This window comes from Pieris brassicae, chromosome 10 (assembly GCF_905147105.1).
Source record: "Pieris brassicae chromosome 10, ilPieBrab1.1, whole genome shotgun sequence".
Lineage (NCBI taxonomy): Eukaryota > Metazoa > Arthropoda > Insecta > Lepidoptera > Pieridae > Pieris > Pieris brassicae.
In genome coordinates, this window is record NC_059674.1 from 5,829,767 (window position 1) to 5,849,230 (window position 19,464).

Here is a 19,464-nt window from a genome sequence, read left to right on the forward strand (position 1 = left end):
GGGTCTTCCCTGAGATATACGACTTACAATTGTTTAAAAAAAGCATACTCCATTCTCAAAGGACGGCAACGCACCGAATAAAATGGGTGTGGGCTGCGATGACAGCTAATTTAGGCTGCCCGTAAGCTCGTACTATTAAAAAAAACTGAAAGTACCTACCATAGATACCAATCGTTATAGTTTGATTTTAAATTCGCGTATTTAGCGAGACTAAAATAGCCAGCCCAAGAGGATCCCTGGTTTACAACCAACTTGTACTACTGTATACTTTGTAAAGTTCGTAATTTTTGTAAATTAATTTTGATGTCTTTAAGTAACAGTTTACTTTATTGAAATTATAAATTTTATTTTATTGAAATTATAAATTTAGATGTTGGGATGACAGCCCGTCCAAACCATTTCAAACTGGTTTATAACAACTATTAATATTTTTTATTTCTAGTGACGCTGTATCCCTCAAGTTTCTACATCTCCTTTATTTTATTTTTATAGGCCAAAAGGCATTTCATCTGTGTTTAACCTAGACAAAGGCTCAAGGCGCCCCATCCTAGTCAAATCGCAAACAAAAAGAAAATTATATTCTATGCAAATTGTCAAAAATGACAAGCGCGCCAATTTCAAAACTGCGTTGACTCATTAGCGCATAGAAAACAATTGAGCGGCGCATGTATCAGCATCTAACCGATCATAATTTAATCAGAAATTGTGAGACTCGGACGTCATACGACATTTGCAAAATGTTAAAAGTGTATGTGTTTTTGTGCATCTCAAACGTTGTATTGGCACAAAACCTTGGGGCTTTTCAAGAAGTATTCGCTTGGAAACAAGTTACATATGACATAAATGGAATACAGTGTAAGTAACCAATCTTAGCAGGTTTTTTTTTAGGAATTATATTTTTATTTATATTTATCAGTTAAGTTTGAATACTTCTGTGATCTGTTCGTGTGGAAAAAATGTTTTTTAATTACACCTTATCGTTGAAATCGTTCTTAGGGAAAAGCTTTTTATAGCGAATACATATTATTATTTACCAGCTGTGCTCAGTGGTTTCACATGGAAATATTGAATGTGTGATAGTCCGCTATCTCCTTTTTTATTAGTTATTTTAAATTTTATTTATTGCCTTCCATAAATGTTATTATAATAATTCCTGTACTAACAATAAAGACAAAATATATCCAATTGTGTAATTCGGAACTTCTTGTACGTTCAGGCGACCCATTTTGTGTCAATAAAATCTTCCTAACAAGGTATATAATAACAATATCGTATTTAATATGTTAGACAAACCAAGCAACCATAAATACACAGAAATACTTATACTAGGTAATAATTGCGATGACCTTCGGCACTGCAATCAATAGATATACTGTTATTTCTGACACATCTTTGAACTTATAAGCATTACAGACTTGATATATATAATCCCTCTTAAAAACCCGTAATCCCGTAATAATTACGCTTTATACATATTGGCAATAAATTTATTTACAAAACACCGCGAATTGAATTTCTGAGAAAGCTTGTTGTTGACAATATGTATCTGAATAATTTAATTAAGTGTCATCTCCATTTTTAATTATTATTACGAAAAAAATAACAAATCAGTGGCGCTATAACCATTTTAGGTCTGGGCCTCGGATACCTAAATCTGTTTCATGATCATATGTCAATATAATAGGCTAGTAGATCAGCCTTCTGTAACACACGCCGTCGACTTTTGTGTCTACAGCAAGCCGGTTTCCTAATAATGTTTTCCTTCACCTTTCGAGCGAATGTTAAATCCGCACATAAAAAGAAAGTCCATTGGTGCACAGCCGAGGATCGAACCTACGACTTCAGGGATGAGAGTCGCACGCTGAAGCTACTAGGCCAACACTGCTTGTAACTCTTTATTATTACTAGGTAGGTTACAAATATGTATTTCCAATATTTGTAATTATGTGATAATTATTTTCATCAAAGATCCTCTCTTTAGGTAGGATGAACAGTACACCATCCTTCCTTGACAACTCACTCGTAACGTATATTTTAACATATATGTTTTGACAGCTAATAATCAAGTAGGTTTCGATAAAAATTGGCTTTATTTAAAACATAAATAAAATAAGTGGCTTTTAATTCATAAAAATAGTATTTTTCGTGTGAAATTTAATTTAAATTAAGTACTTACGTAATATTTAAGTATTCAGTTAAAATATTTTTTTTAATTCAGACTCTGATTCATTGCCTTTCAACTCAAAATACATTGTTATTATAAAACGTGGATTGTAGCACCTGTTACCATAGCACCGATGCACCGAAAAACAAACTTATTTGTAAACTCAAAACTTGGCGATTAAAAGAGTTGCGGAGAGTTTCTTGCCAGTTCTTCTTGCCCTCTGTACCTTCTTGACTTGCGGACTTGTAGTAAATGTAAATTTAAATTTAGAATCAATTTCACATATTTTCTGTTGACGTTCATAAGTGTACTTGGCTACGTATATTAAGTTATTTTAAGTGTGAGTTTGAGGGGAAATCCAAAAAACCTGATGATAACAAAAATTGTAGTTACGAATCAGTCCACTACATCCAAAATAAAATGATATCTCGAAGCTAAAACTTCAAAGACGATCGACGTACGGATGGGGAAGAGGGGGGTGAGCCGTCATTTTTAGTTTTTTAGAGAAGCTACGATGTTGGTTTAAGCTGTCAAAATCTATCGATTATAATTCGTAACATAATCGTATTTACAAACAAAAAACGGCTGGGTCCATTACACAGCCCTATATTTTATTGCCATATATATAATGTATAAACCATTTGAATAAGTCTACTTTGACGACCATGGTAAACCGCAAGCAAAACTACGAATGTGGTATGTTTGCGATGACATTGTTTGTGTTGTATAAACATATTTCTTAAAGCCACAGCGACCAAACTTTAAAATTTGTTTTAGTTTTTGATTAATTCATTATTAACCATTAAAAATTAATAAAAAGAAAATTAAAACAAATTTGAAAAGTTTGGTCCCTGTGGCAGCATGCCTAAAGGTAGCTGGCAGCAGTTCCTTGCTGTATTGCGATACATATTTGTTGAGCGAGGAAAGCACCAGCTCTGGAGTCTCCAGGCGCCAACTTAAATCTTTAATTAGTCTGTGCACTTGAACCCCACAGCCCTAGAGTCTCTACTCCAAAGGGAACAAAATCGAAGTCAAGATTATTTTTACAAAGTAATAATGTAGTGACAGAGTTCAAAAGCTTTTTATACCACACCTTTAAAATTTAATTACATTACAAATGTATTCTGGTTCTTCTCCTGAATTGCCAATTGTGTTCAAACCGGCTATGCACCAATGAACTTTATGATCATCTATTTAACAAATACTGACCGCGAAATAATTGCAGCTATTTTGAAGGTCAACTTGTATGAACGTAAAATAAATATAAATTTCATAGTAAACTCAAGCGGATGTTTACGAATTAGGACATTATTTGGTTAGTTTAAGGTCAGACAAAACACGATTGTTCAAAAATTATTTTAATAATAACATTTTAGCTAGTGGGTTTTTTACCGCGGTGATAAAAAATTGAAGATACACACATCTCACACAAACAAAAAATACAGTAATTCTATTTTAATGTCAGCCATTTTAATTTTTTTCGTTATTTTTATGTATTTTTGCAGAAAATCTGGTCTATCTGTACTGGGATAGCCAGATAGTATGGGGATTAGCGTCGATATGATTATTACCGTATAATTTTGACATTTTAAAATTAAATGTTCTTGCACATGTTTTTTAACACTGTTCATTGATATACTTAGAAAAATGAAGTAATTGTTTTTGATGGTACAGGAAGCTAAAGACTTAAGTTAAGCCACCCATGGATATCTGCGTTTGCGTTGCCGGCTTTTAAATAGTACCCTAAGTGGTAACGAAAATACCTAGAATGGTTGGTACCAAGGTGGTAATGAATGAGGCTTACGGAATTTATATGTTTATAAATACTCAAACTCTTAACCTACTTAGTAATAGTAAAAATATTTAAAAAGAAAATTAAAACAAATTTTTAAAAGTTTGGTTCCTGTGACAATGGTTTTTAATTTTTAATTTTTTTTTCAACAATTACCTTTAAGGCTGGCAGCATTTCCTGACTGTGTTGCGATACATATTGATATATATAGATGGGCGAGGCAATCTTCATTTAGGGCCTGTGCAGTGTGCACTTGAACCCCACGGCCCAAGAGTATCTACTCCAAAGGGAATAAAATAAGCTATACAGCTTGACATTTATTTTTCTATGAAAAGGATATCAGTGCCAATATAGATATTAACGTAAAAGTAAAGGAAAACGTTAATAATTATTCCGTACAAACAAGTTGAGGTAAAATGAGTCAGTAAATTTAACACCCTTGCAAATTCATTTTTATTAGACATCGGTGAAAACGGCAACGTCGCGCATTGGCATGCTAGTTGAGTAGGTAAATCGTATAAAATACCTACAATCGGGACGTAAATATTATAGCTAAGTTCACTTATGAGATCATAACAATTAAGATTAATAGGATAGGATTGTATACTTTTTAGATGTTGTATGTATATGTCGTATGAATATTTGAATAAATCTCAACTGTATCTATAATAATATATAAATGTATCTTTGTAATACATTCAAGCTATGAACTAGAGTTGTCGGCGACATGAAAGAATTCTGTGCATTGTTCAAATGCACACTTACTGCTGCCAAACTTAAAACCAAAACTAAGAAGCTTTTTGTTTTTATTTATTTTTTTCGGCACTTCACTTTAACGGGCAACTTTTAGTGATGACTGATGTCTAAGATATTATGACATGTTTATAAATTTTATTTGTTGTTAACAAATATTAATTTATAGTTATTTGTACCTATAGTTTTTATTTATATTCCTAGGTTCTTAGGCTACTACGTGCTACTAGGTACCTCTATCACCACATTACTTATTAATTCATATTGGGTTTTTACAAATCACAACATCTTTATTCGTAAGACATAAGTTTAATACGAGCGCATAAGGAATAGAGATCTGCGCCTGGACAAATTACACACACACAGCCACAGGTCGCAGCGATAAATCGACTGGGTCAAAAGGTAAGTCGGACAGGCATAGATAGATATTTCCTTACTTTTCGCACAAAAGCGTAACACAAAACGGCAATATCTCTTTTTATCATTATAGTTTTTACTACAATCAATATTTTGTTTTTTGTAAAAATCCAAAAACATTATTGTGGCCTGTGGCTTAACATATTTAATACAAATTTTGAAATCGGTTATAATCTTTGAGCTCTTGTGCGTTTATTTTATTTTATTTCATTAAAGTATTCCTACAGCTACTCATTAAACAATATTCAAACAATTACATTATACACAAAATCCATAAACAGAATACACATTCAAACATAAACATAAAGCACAGTTTTACCTATTTATACAAAAAATATAACAAAGTACAAATTCATATTAAATTATAAGTTTTAAGATTAATTGATCATTATAACAAATATTTAATATAAAGGAAGAATAACAAAGCCATTATTATTGAAAGATATTAGAGTTTTTTAAATATTTTTTAAGCATTTTTTAGTCACATTAAATATATCTATTGGCTGGTAATTTGTGTTATACTCTGAAGGTATACGATACATGGCTGTGTTACGTAAAAAGTTTTTATTATAATTTTAATGTGAGTATCTATAAAATACATTTTACTTACATATAATAATCACTAACTCGGAAAACGTACGAGTACATTCAGAGCTCTAAGTATAAATCCGTATGTCAAAAAAATGATTAAAGTTATGTAATACAGTATAGAAGGCATCAATATCTACTAAATCTGTGAAACAATTTATATATACAATTTTTATGTTAATTGTAAGGGCTGCATCGGGCTGCCTTATATAATAAGTGATCTGCAGGGCTGGCAACACTAGTGAGGAAAAAATTAAAAAAACGGGTGGCAAGGGTGGCCAAAGTGCAAGTGCATAATCAAATCTTATAAAATAAAAACATATAGAATCGCTAACCCTAATCTCAAATATTACAAAAAAAAACTAAAAAGCTGATCTCACTGATCCAAGAGTTGCGATGCGCTAAAAAAGAATAAGAAATACAAGAATTACAAAATATGTCTAAAAAAATAATATTTGCATTTAAAATACTTTACCGGGAAAACCTTGTCTATAATATACTTACGTACATATTTAGAAAATCTTTAGAATGCGCTTTGATCGAATGAATGCCGCTGGAACTACAGAGCACAGCTAATTAGTTATACACAAAAACCTGTTTGAATGTATTCATTTATTTGTTTGACATTTCATTGTGAACATCATATAGGAATATAATGATAAGAAGGCAGTCTTTCGAGCGATCTACACCATTAACTACATTATCCTCAAGTGACATATATATGTATTAAAAAAATTAACCCAAAAAATGCTATATATATACTTTTAAGTTGTATTTAGTAGATAATTCTTAGATTATAATTTGTTCTACTATTTAAAATCTATTTCAATTATGATTAATGATCAATTGTCCTTCATACGGCTTTCAATCACACACAAAGCAATTGTGATTGCAGTTATTAAGCTTATTAAATTATACATTATTGTTTTGTTTCTATAAGTCAATTGAAGCGTGGTATCAGTTCCTTCTTACAATTTCATTTTATATTTAATCAAAGAAATTCTAGCCAGTTCTTCTCAACCGCTCTTCGAGTAACTGTTAGTAAATGTAATTTTAGATACCGTTCACAAACGTACATCTGGAACAGATAGCAAAGTAGAATAACTGAGAAAAATCTCACACTTAGCAGACCAGGAGTACCGACTGTATCTTTTGGAGTATGTAGCTTATCAAAAAATGCTGTAAGACAAATACAACGGTATTTGCCTTAGGCTTTTGACGGTTTGGTACCAACATTTTTTAATTTAATCTTTACAGTATTACAAGATCGATACGGCGATGTTGAAAATGAGCGTATGAAGAGAGAGACAGACAGACTCGTTTTCTCCACTGTGGAGGAACAAAACTCGAATCAAGGTAAGTCCGGCCCTCAGCAAAGTAACAATACGAACCACGAAGTACTTTAGATGCCTACTATTAAACTATGCCTACAAACTATTTTATAGGTCAAAATTTTAATAAGAATTAGATGAACACAGAAATGTTCCATTCTTCCATCGACTAAGGATCTGATATCAAAAATTATTTAATATAGATTTAATTTAATGAAAACAATTGTTGATTAATAAAATATTGTATACTATTGTAAGAATAAATAAAAAGGCCTATTTTAACACATTAGTATTTTTATTGTTAATAATTTTTAAGAGGAATTTCTGGTAATTCTAACCTATTCAATTTAGAATCATCAAATCAAATCTCATTCCTATTGGTTCGATGTGTCAATCGACTTTCTATGTGCGCATTTGATACTGAGAAGACCGGCATGTTTAGACTCAACGACGGTGTGTCAGGAACAGAAAGCTGAACAGCCTGTATTTTAGAAAAGAACAATAACGAATCAGACTTAAAAGGTTATAACGCCACTAGATTTTTCTATTATATTATCACTATGTGGAACCAGCTGCCCACTGAATTATATCCCAGTTCTGACTATATAACCAGTTCGACTTAGGAACTTTCAAGAAAAGTACCAAATCTTAAAATGCAATTCGGCAATGTAGTTGCAAGCCTTTTGAAAACAAATGAACTGTTATTTGTTTTTTACGGTTAAGTCACTAGACCAAAACATCGAAAATTTATTTTATATATTGTTCCGTGTATATGTATTTTTATCTCTTGTTTAAGGATCCGTGACAACTCCGCCTGATACAAATGGTAAGCAATTTAATGTCTTATTTATTATATTTAAACAGGCTTAAGAACACTCGGCACATTGATTAAAATGTCCAAACATAATAAACACTACAAAACTAAAGTAAGTTGTGTTTCAAATTGTAAGGGACACTATCCAGACCTAGCTCGTTTATCAGAATGCTTAATCTGGATATCGGTGATTTATGGCCAAAACGCGTTCTTCTGAAAGGAGTGGGAGAAATAGCATGCCACGGGTACACAAAATTTAAATTTAGTTATAAGGTTGGGCCATATATCTAACGGCCATAACGGACGAATAATCGTACGTTTTATTGTCCGTGAAAACTATGCAAAAAATTATGTCATACACGTTTATAGAGAACTTGTCTACAATTTAAAGAGACGTTTGGCTGTTATTTTGAAAGATGAAGGGTGTTTTCAACAATCATGCGTGTGGCTCCCGAGCTTCGTCTAAATTCTACTATATTCATTTATATATTCACGCCTTTTCCCGAAGGTGTAGTCAGAACCACTCCCACGTACTCTCTCCTGACATAACTCTCTCGCTTTATCCAGTTTCTCCTGGATTTGGTCCAGATATGTCCAAGGGTTACCCAATCGGACTTCCCGTATGAGATATATCTGATAAAAATACACTTAAACAATAATGTAAATACTTTTATCTGTTGCGTATTGTCTTTCATCAGTTAGTAAATCATATCTGAGCGTCGTGGTCAGCAAGGAAGCATCTGGAGCAGACAATCAGCTCCACCGGTTTCGGCCTAGCGCCTCTCTTATTACAGTGAACAGTGTTAAGAAGAATGAGTCTTTCACTTCATCGATCATTCTGGTTGGGATATGGCCACGATTTCTTTTGCATTTTCTTGCGTATTGTAATTTAAAAATTCTTTAATAACGGAATGATCGTGCAACAACTTAGTAGTCGTTAAATATAACTCCCGCATATCTCGTTTTGAAAATGGGAGGCAAATTAGCCATAAAAGGGACCTACCACAGCCCACTTACACCCTCGTTAGTGGATGCTTTGCCTGCATTTGAGGAACTGTTTTAAATACTTGGGGGACATATCTCCTTAGGAAGACCTCCACAGCTCCAACTGACCTATGCAAGACATACTTCAGTCGCTAACTGAAATTTGATTGATTCAGAATGTGATGGTCTATAATGTTAATTTTGATTACAGCTGACGCGAACAAATTCTTCATACAATACAACAATGTGCCCATGGGCGCCGAGAAAGTTGGACATCGATTATTCGTCGCATTCCCTCGACGTAGATATGGTATAGTTACATTGTTTTAAAGATCGTATGATTTGGTAGTGTCAGTAATTACTGGACCACTGTTAGCAAACAGACGCTTTAAACTAAATATTTTCTGTAGTGGATGTACATTAAAAAAATCTGTGTACCATCTGAAAGAAATATAACAAAAATAAAGCAACCTTTTTTTAAACCAAAACTTAGTAAAACTAACTTCGTTTGCTTTTCTGAAAAATCTGAGTATTATAAAACAATCTTTTTTTATATTTTTCTCTTCATAAAACATTCCTCAGCGTACAAAGAATCGATTACATGAGTAAATAACACGAAACGAAAAGTAAACAAATTTAAGTTATTTGTTGTGGTTTATAATGAGTTACATCATATTTACCAAAAAAACCCAATGGAACTACTTGGTTTGGGCCTTATATATCTAAAATAAATACCTAACGCTTTGACATTATGTAAATTTCGCAGTAAAGTAGTTAAATCAGAGAGTTAATTGAATCTCTAGACAGTTAATTAAATGTCGATATTCAATCATGTCGCTAGCATTTTGATTGAAATAAAGCAGCGTCGAAAACGTTTAACTATCTGTCTGACCGAAAGCCAGCGTGTTGATTAACAATCTAAAACAAGACTCCACCATGATTATTTCATTTGTTATTGTTATTTCGGTGTCATCGTGAAGAACTGAGAGCTTGGAAATTCCGTGTTTTGCTTTATTGTAAATTGTTAGGTTAGGTTAGTCTTGTTGCCTAGGAACTTTTAGGAAACTCTTTAAACGTTTCGCTCACTCACTTGTCTGACGGAACATTTAATTAACTGTCTAGGGATTCAATTTACTCTCTGATTTAACTAATTTACTGCGACATATATATGTCACTGGAATATAACAACATCCGCAAGTTTATCAATTTCTAAGGAAACTTATCTAGTATTCACCTTTACATTAACTTTCGTAGGATTCTATTTATCAATTTGCGACGTTTTTGGTAAATTTATAAACTAACAGATATCCATTCGTAAGATTCTCAACGGTTAGCTTAGATAAGGTAAGTGACTTATTCAACTAATCCGAGCGCACATGACGTTTGGTTATCGCTTAGTTATTATTTTACGCGTGAGTTCAGTAAGTTTATCAATTTGCGAAATTGTGGGCGTAAAATAATACAATTTATCTTTGGTTTATAATCTTAAAACTTGGGGATTTTGTTATATTCCGGTGACATATATATACTTATTCACTTTCTGTTCCTATCCGCTCCTATTCAACCTTCCTACAAACCTCTACTGTACAAGCATTAACTGTGTACATCGTATCCCTGACTTTCGTCCTAACTGATCTGAAATTATGGTGATTTATTTCACTTTTTACATATGTTTTAATTGCTTTGTTTTGTTCCGTTAGTTTTGTCTAAATAATTATACATCTTATGTAGTTTCGCACTTCTTGCACTCCCTTATCTAATGAAATTTTTTCTCATAGTAGTTGCCAGTAAGAGTTTTATATACAGTCAAAATCTGTTGTAACGACATCGAAGGGACTAATCATATTTGGTTGTCAAAACCGATAGTCTTAACAGCTGATGACGTTATTAAGTACCTAAGACATTGAATTCAGCCGGGACCTTTGCTTTTGGTCAATATAACCGGTATGTTGTTCTAAACGATGTCGTCGTACAGATACCGGCAAACTTCTTAAGCATTAAACGAGGGGGTGGGTGAAAAGCACGGGGTACAAACGTCACCTGATTTACCAATCACGCGATCGACACGTCACTCTCCCACCCCCTCCTAGTGATGCCTAAAAATCGCTTCTGCGCAGGCAAGGACATATATTCAAGATGTTTGCCGATATCTATTAACGGTTTTGACTGTATAACATATACAAAACTTAACTATATATTGAGAAATTTGCTATATGTGTATGTCACAGCCAACTAGCTTAATTAGCCGTTCAATCAGCAGCCTAGCCTCTTTACTAAACACCGTCTAACTAGCGGTGAACGATATTCAGCCTGAGTCAGAACGTTTGACAAACTGGCTGCAAATACTTAAGCCATGGACAGAAATAAAAAAAGATGAAAAATCTGACTGTTCTTTTAAAATCATGACGACAAGGCCGACGTCATCTTGTCAGGCGTTAGGTGGCAGAAAGTGGAACTAAATTGAAATAAAGGCAAGAAAAGTAATGAATCGTAATCAATCCAAGTTACTTATTAGTCTTGCTGTTTATTGACTATAGACGATAGACGATAGACTTGGCCCCTATATACCTATATAAGGGCCAAGTCTAATAATATGCAATAGCATATTAAAGGCTCCCGTTTTTGCACGTTTATCTTTAATTCACTCCTATTAATGGTTGCGAAACCAAAAATCTTTTCTCTTTATAAAATAAATGTAGCCTTGCCATCATTCCGGTAAGTTCAAATCTTAAAGAACATTGAATAGTAAAACAAAAGGAAACAGGAAAAAATAATAAACACATTATCAAGTAGATTATAAAGAATTTAATAAAATGTATATCTATTTCCTATAATTTTTAATAACAGGAATACCAGCCACCTTGAACTACATCGATTTGAACGATCAAAATGGCCGATCACCAGCCCTGAAACCCTATCCGAATATATATAGTGGCAGATCTCTTATATCTGTTTATCGGACACGAGCAGATACATGCGGAAGGCTGTGGATGGTGGATACTGGGTTACTGGAGTTACCGGGTAAGTTGAATCGCCTTTGTGAACGTATCCCATATTAACCATTAGCCTGGTGAACTATTGTTTATACAAGGCTCAAGGCTGTATATATCGACGTCCGTCGTTCCATACCCATGAGATTTTGAAGGCAGTTATTGCCGTGCATATGCAATATGTGGAAGCTGCATATATACTATGTGCAAGCTACTCCTACAAGATGAGAGTAAATACAAATTCAAAATCATTTATTCATGTAGGTAACACAATGTACACATATGAACGTCAATAAAGAAATATACATTAAATGCTTCTAATTTTGCATTTACTGCCAGTTCTCAAATCGAGGGCGTAGAATGGAAGAGAAGAACTGGCAATAAACTCTCCGCCACTCTTTTTAATCGCCAAGTTTTTTTGTTTTACACAAAGTTTGTAAGGAGCTGCAACCATACCACGTTCCACATGAAATCTTAAGTAATTAATAATAAAAATAAAATAAAAACATTGATTTGTCCTCTGTCCGTGGTGAAATAGGAGCCAATTCCTAAAAGGCCAGGATACAATCACCCCCTTCTGGTAGAGTAAGTGTCCAGGGGTGGCGGAATCAGTTAACATCAGGTGAGCGTTCTGTCCGTTTGTCCCAATTCTATAAAAAAAACCTCGACATTTATTCCGGGACAGTAGATATACTTACCGAATTCCCACATGTACACTCCGATCAATATCCTCCTATTTTGAAACCAATTTTTCAGTTGCAGTTAATCGTCGACAGTTGCAGCCGCCAGCTATAGTTGTATTTGACCTGAAGACTGACCAGGAGATCTTTAGGTATACGTTCAAGGAATCGGATATCCCTTCAGCAAGTACTCCTACAGGTGAGCACAAACAAATATTATTTATTCATAACGAGCTGTCAGTGTTTTATTAAATATCTAATAGACATGATATTGCGGACATTTTTGTAGATATTGATGTCTCCTCTCTAGTACATCACTCACTCTATTTTCAATAGGTGCAGCGGCGTGCGTCTTTTTATTTGTATTTTTTCACTTTGGTCGTATTATTAAAGTTTTCATTCAGATACATAACAATTTTGAAGAATTTTGTTGCCTGTTCATCAGTTGAAATTGTTATTTTTTTAATCAGTCTAGAAGTTTCGAGCCTGTAGATAACAAACACTCCTTCTTTATCACATTAGTATCCCGGAATTTTCTTTATGAACTATTTCAAGCGGTCCAGTAAGTTTTATCTAATATATGGATTTAACATATATTAAACTTACTGGAGCAGAATAGTTATTACATTTTTAATTCATAATTCAAATAAGTATTATTATCATTTATCATTCGACAATGTGTCGTGGACTTCTGAAAAAAAACGAATAATTAACTTTTTTTAATCTAGTACAATAAAAATAAATATATTTCAGATACTTTACATTTCTTTTTATTACAAACTTTACATTCATATTTCTATCGTCTCGGTTTTTCACTCTAAATCCCACGATTTCTTTCTGCACTGTGCCACTGCGAGTACCTGCTGTTTCCTTAAACCTTCAAAATTGTCTTTCTCCTTTGGATTTATTTTGTCTTGGGCACCAGTTTAATACTTTGCTGCTCTTGTGCCCCAGCTATTACTACTTATGTTTATTTATTTTCATTGTGACATCTATTACCTTAGTTATTCTTCATAATGATACATTTGTTATTTTCTCTTTTCTTCTCTTCCCTATCATACATCGTTTCATAGATCTTTGACACACCTGTAGTTGTGTATGCGGCGCTTTAGTGAGTTTTAACCTAGTAGGTATATAGGTATTATCTTTTGTTAACATAACTTTTACACATATAAATACAGATTATTCAACTTTCTCTACAGCTGTGATACTTTTTGACATTCAATACCTTTAGTCTTCAGTCACCGTAACCACACACCCTGTAAAGCACGCAAAACTTCGGAAGAAATTTAAAATTAAGTAAAATAATTATAAGTTTATAATAATACATAGCTTCAATCCGGTAAAAAAGTGTTGTTTAGTTAGTATATAGGTTTTCATCGATTGGTGAATGTCAAAAATAAATAGTGTAAATTGAGTGTTATGTTACAATTATTTTGTTTATGTATTTATAAGTATATATATTAATTTAACTTTATTTTAGGCCTTGCATCAATAACAGTGGATATAACAAACAACTGCGCAGACGCATACGCTTATGTCCCGGATTTGACTACAAATGGTATCATTGTGTATTCGCTAAGAGATAATGATAGCTGGCGAATCACCCATAATTACTTCAATTTTAACCCATTGTCTGAAAATTTGAGGGTTTCTGGTGAGTATATCCCAGTAAAAGGGCTTGTATTATTATATTCTTTACTTCTAACGTGTCCGTGTGAAAATAGTATATTTATTAAACCAATCCATATATAACAGTGGACCGAAAAGTTAGTAGTCTAACATAGAAAAACCTGTTTTAGTTGCCTAACTTTTTAGGAATTACATATTATGAGCCTATGTGGTCCATATATTCTTGAAGCCTTGCGTATGTACAAAAAATATAAACGATTTTACAACAAAATAGAGGTGACTTTCACCAGTATAATACTTGAAACAGAACACATCCAAGCATACGACCAAGCAGGCTTCAAAAGATAAGCCACTCCTTATATAGAAATTGTATTCGTTTTTACAATAATCTCCCAAGCCAAGAGAATTATCACTAAATAAATTCGAAAGTCTTGTTTAACATAATTATATAATAAAGTTTTTTATAAATTGGACGAATTATTTATATTATCCTAATCCTTGGGATTGATTTGCTCCAGTTCAAACAATTTGGAGAGTTATTTGGCAGTTCTTCTCGACCACTCTACGCCATTGATTTGCAAACTGGTAGTAAATGTAAATTTAGAATCAAATTTCATCTTTTCTGTTGAAGTTCATATATTTAACTAGTTCATAAATGTACTTAGTTACATATATGAGTAAAGTTATTTTGAGTTTGATACAACGATTACTGCGGTCTTACAATTTTTAGATACCATTTTTATAGTACGATTTGTCTTTAGCCTCAAAATAGGCTTTTATTTCAACAAACAAAAGTTCTTTGACTCACAATACTATATCTCTACAGATTATTAGTTCGACAGTTGTCAAATTTATACACGTGTCCTTTGAAAGGGTTAACTAAAAGTCATATTAATTTATTACTAGTAACTGCGAAAAGTCGTTTGGTAGTTCGCGGGATAAAGCAAAAATAAAATTTGGTAATTATTATTATTTTAGTAATAGGCACTAATATGCTATAAATATAAACGCGGTTATTATATATTACTCTATATAGATGCTATGTATATGATGTTTACTTACGTACACGTTAAATATGTGTAATTTAAAAATAATAGATAATAATAGATTACAAAGTTGAAGACAGTATTGCATTTTCCGTCAGGCGAATACTTTCAATGGAGCGACGGCATATTCAGCATCGCCCTATCACCAGCCGGTTCTGGGTGCAGAACAGCTTATTTCCACCCTCTCATCAGCACACAGGAGTTCTCTATTTCCACCTGCCTTTTGCAGAATAGAACAGCGAGCAGCGATCGATACTTCTTCGATAAGTTGACTGTGAGTTCAAACAATTTATCTGTCTTCGACTTCCGCCCAAGGACACATTGCCAGAAGGCTCGCAAACGCATTGCCAATTATCAAAGACACAAATTCTAAAGCTAAGGATGTTTTAATTGATATTATTTTGTGTCTTAGTACTTAGGCGAGCGAGGTTCTAACAGTCAATCCACAATGCATGACTTCTATGAACCCTCGAGAGTACTCTTCTTCGCTGACATAGGAAGGGACGCCATCTCGTGTTGGAATACGGAAAGAAAGTTAGAACCACAAAATGTAGCTATTTTGGCGCAGGATAGCGAAAGATTGAGTTATCCCTCAGGTAAATTTTTACTATTTCCGTCATAGTGAGTTGTTCCCTATTTTTATAATAGGTTTGGGAGAATTTGATTATATATATATATATGTATTTATCTCAAAATATTTCTCCCCTTAAAAAGGTTTCTGTTTTTTTATTAGGGAGAGTTCAGGTATTACGTAACGAATTTTTTGTCCTTTTTTAAAACGTTACGATGCGGGGCGGGGATTTACGCGTTATTGTTAATATTATGTTCTACTTTCCAGTACTTTACACCACATAATGGTAAGTTTTAGGTTTAAAAAGTCACTGAAGTTGGTCACGAAGCGTTCTACTATTGGAAACAGAAACGTTACGGCGCGTTTCATGGGGGGGGGGGGGGGTCAAGAATCTCCAAAAATTGTGTGACGTAATACTTGAACGCTCCTTTACCTACCTGTAAAGCTTCGGTTTTACAGAAATCAAAAACTTTTTAGTGACAAGGGACAAATCATTATTTTATTTCCATTGTAAGTTAAACAAGATAACAAACTTTTAATCAAATTTATTCTATATAAGTATCTATTATTGAGATTTTTAATCTGTGATGTATACTTTATTAATTTAATACTTTTCAGATTTGCATATCACGGACAACGAAGTTTGGGTGATAGCGAATAAACTACCAAGATTTGGCTACTCCTCACTTGATACAAATCAGTATAACTTTTATATTTACAAGTAAGTATTGCTTAGTGATTATCGTATTGACAATATTCTTATTGTTCCATCCTTAACGCATTTGTCCAAATTTTTTTTTATATTTTGAATTAAAATTCGACTTAATTGTTTTTATTTTGTTTGAATAATTCTGTTTACTAAAAAAACTACTGAAAGATGCGTAAATTCATTTAAATAAAATACAATACAATGGCGCGAAAAACTGATGTGTCAAACAACAATCCTAGAATCGCGCCATCTTTAATTATGTATTGTCATTTCTCGTCAAAAACAACATCCAACTAATGATTAAAAAAATATTTTCAGAGCAAACGTAAGGGACCTTTTATCAGGTACTGTTTGTGAATAAACAGTTTAAATTAGTGGAATCCTACGCCTATGCAGATGGAACCTGGCATTCACGATTTTTTTTTGAGGAATCCACAAAAATGCATTTCATTTTCAACCATAGACAATGTGTGACTTATAAGAAAATCAGAGACCCATGCTTACGTAATATTTTAACGGCCACATATGGAATAACTAATAAAAGATGTTATGAATAGTTAATAAAGCTTTTATTTACCTCATAAAATAATACATTCCTACTTGATTAAATGATGTTTAATTATCACAATTTAACTTAAGAAGCTTGTCGTGTCTTGACTGACTTATAATACTTAAATATAGAGTTATATGAACTATGTTTACTAACATAATAGCTAGTTGTCAGTAAATGATTGTACAGTATAACATTGTCGTGTTAGAGCTAGCACTTTTAGTCTTGAATTGGGGTCACTTGCCCAATCATAGTGTCTAGACTTCGCTATTACAAGTTTAGGTATCATCCATCGCATTTGCTCCATTTTCGCAACCACACTTTGAAGTTTCCTGAAATAAACATTTATTAGTATGATGGTAATCTTGGAACCCATCAACAATAACAAGTGATCAAATAAAATATATTTTTGCACCTAACTTAAAGGTACCATGTTACTAATGCTTAGCCACTTTACTTATACAGTGTAAACTCTATATAATAACAATGAAGGGACTGTGCATTTTATGGCTTATAGAGAGTTGTTGTTAAATAGAGAGAAGAAAATAGTATAGATAAGGCATGACTCCTACTTATTAGGCATTGTCAACGAGAGTTTACACGTGAAAACAATTTCACTTTGTAAACAAAAGAATGAATGTCTTAGAAAGTTGGTATTGCTGATTCTAACAGTCAAGTTCAGGCTAGGATAATAAAGCAACTTAAAAAGTACTTTATAACTGAATTGTTGTAATTAATTGAGAGAGTGTAAGTGTAAAGCTATGTATAGTGTATCATTGTATGATAGACAAGGTAAGCCAATTGATTCTCCAAGTTTACACTATATATACAAATAATTCTCTGATTTATTTACTTAATAACTTTAGTCAACATATTTTAATTTTCAAGAGACAAATCTAATATTTAGAACAAATTATATACTACAATACAATACTATAATATTTTAACTTGTAGTAAACATTTTTAGTAAGAAACCAAAGCAAACTCAACTTGTATAATGCACATACTTTGTAATTAATGTTACAAGGATAAATCATTAAATATACCTATACAATGGTCCTTCGCCCTGTTCCTTATTATGTATTATTCTTTGGTTACTTTTTAGTTTTGCCCTTACAGTGTCCCATTCTTTTCGCATCTGCAATAATGTGCTATGCTCCTCTTTTAATGTGTTATATAAATGCTGTAGTTTCAATTCCTTATCAGCAAATTCAGCAGCTACTTCAAGGATGTTTCTAAAGGAAAAGAAATATTATATACATATAAATACAAAGTGTTAAAGGCGATAAAGATAGACACTGTTTATTTAATCTCTCAAATATCCCAATATTCAAACATGAAACTCAAGTTTTAGTAAAAAAATTATATGAATTCTCTTTTGACTTACTTCTTCCTTTCTACTAATTCGGGTTCAAGAGCCTCATTAGGTGTTGCTAGAAGCTCCTTCACCGCATTACTTTGAGTGACATTCTTCACAAATTGCTGTTCAATAAGCTTAAGGGTCACAGTTTCAGTGTAGTTATTGATGACTCCCTCAGCATCTATTTCAGTTTCTTTCACTTGCATAGGCACTAGAATTATAGGCACAATTAAACGAAACTTCTTTTCCGATGTAAGTATCGCGAATAAATATGTAGTACTTGTGTAAACTAAACACAGTGAGTGATAGAAGAAAGTGTGTAACGAGATACTTTTACATAGTGGAAGACTGAGCACTTTGTTTTTGATTTGGATGACTTACCTGACACCGTCTTTGCTTGTAACAAGCGCAATTTTGAAGTAAGAAAGGATAAGTTCTCCTGTTTCTTTCTAACGACGTCTTCGAAATTGTCATTAACTTTAGCGCATAATAAATTATCAGCTTGGGCTTTAAGTTCCTGGCCTAAGTTTAAGCTCGCTTCGCGTAAAGCTTTAAATCCTGCCATATTATTAGCTTTTCACTTTGTTTGCATTATTTGTATGCTAATTAATCTTTTGGTCATATAAAACAGATCCCGAAATGGAATAACCACAATTTTAGCTATGTAAGTAATAAATATCGAAACCAAAACTTTGAGAACAATAAATAATTTTAAATATCAACGGAACATAAGACTCAAATACATAGATATTTCAAGACTACTAATGGGCATTGGGCAATAACTGGAAACTGCGTATTGTCGTTGTCAATTGTCATACATGTTCTGCTTCAAAGCGTGAAACGGAAGACAGTGACGACGTGATATGTGAATAAGCAGCTCTGTGGGTCCTATGGTACTACGTTTGTCCTATGGTACTAGGTAGGGTCACGTACACGTATACGTCATCTGTGGTGTCATATACATAATAGTGCTTGGATGGTTCCAATCTCATGGAATTCTTCAAATATCAATTCAAGTTGCTACATGCTCATAATAAGTATTGAACTTTAAGCATAAATTGAAAAAAATTAGGTTTCGGCGGC

The 19,464-nt window shown here is 32.9% G+C and overlaps 2 protein-coding genes across 3 annotated transcripts; one reads left to right on the forward strand and one right to left on the reverse strand.

Moving 5' to 3' along the window:
* Positions 1–575: 575 nt before the first annotated feature.
* Positions 576–17,032, forward strand: LOC123715205 (L-dopachrome tautomerase yellow-f2-like). Of its 2 annotated transcripts, XM_045670125.1 has the most exons (11): positions 580–855; positions 6,972–7,070; positions 7,842–7,871; positions 9,055–9,153; positions 11,691–11,864; positions 12,590–12,712; positions 13,997–14,170; positions 15,290–15,465; positions 15,604–15,787; positions 16,381–16,483; positions 16,790–17,032. In XM_045670125.1, the coding sequence occupies exons 1-11, from the start codon at positions 666–668 to the stop codon at positions 16,830–16,832; spliced, it is 1,395 nt and encodes a 464-aa protein (XP_045526081.1). In that variant the 5' UTR covers positions 580–665; the 3' UTR covers positions 16,833–17,032. The 2 variants fall into 2 exon arrangements, with proteins under 2 accessions (XP_045526082.1, XP_045526081.1); XM_045670126.1 differs by lacking the exon at positions 7,842–7,871 and having other exon boundaries at positions 576–855.
* On the reverse strand, positions 17,022–19,177 carry LOC123715206. Its single transcript, XM_045670127.1, has 4 exons — positions 18,763–19,177; positions 18,409–18,592; positions 18,068–18,256; positions 17,022–17,353 (listed from the first exon to the last, which is right to left on the reverse strand). The coding sequence occupies exons 1-4, from the start codon at positions 18,944–18,946 to the stop codon at positions 17,185–17,187; spliced, it is 726 nt and encodes a 241-aa protein (XP_045526083.1). The 5' UTR covers positions 18,947–19,177; the 3' UTR covers positions 17,022–17,184.
* Positions 19,178–19,464: the final 287 nt, after the last annotated feature.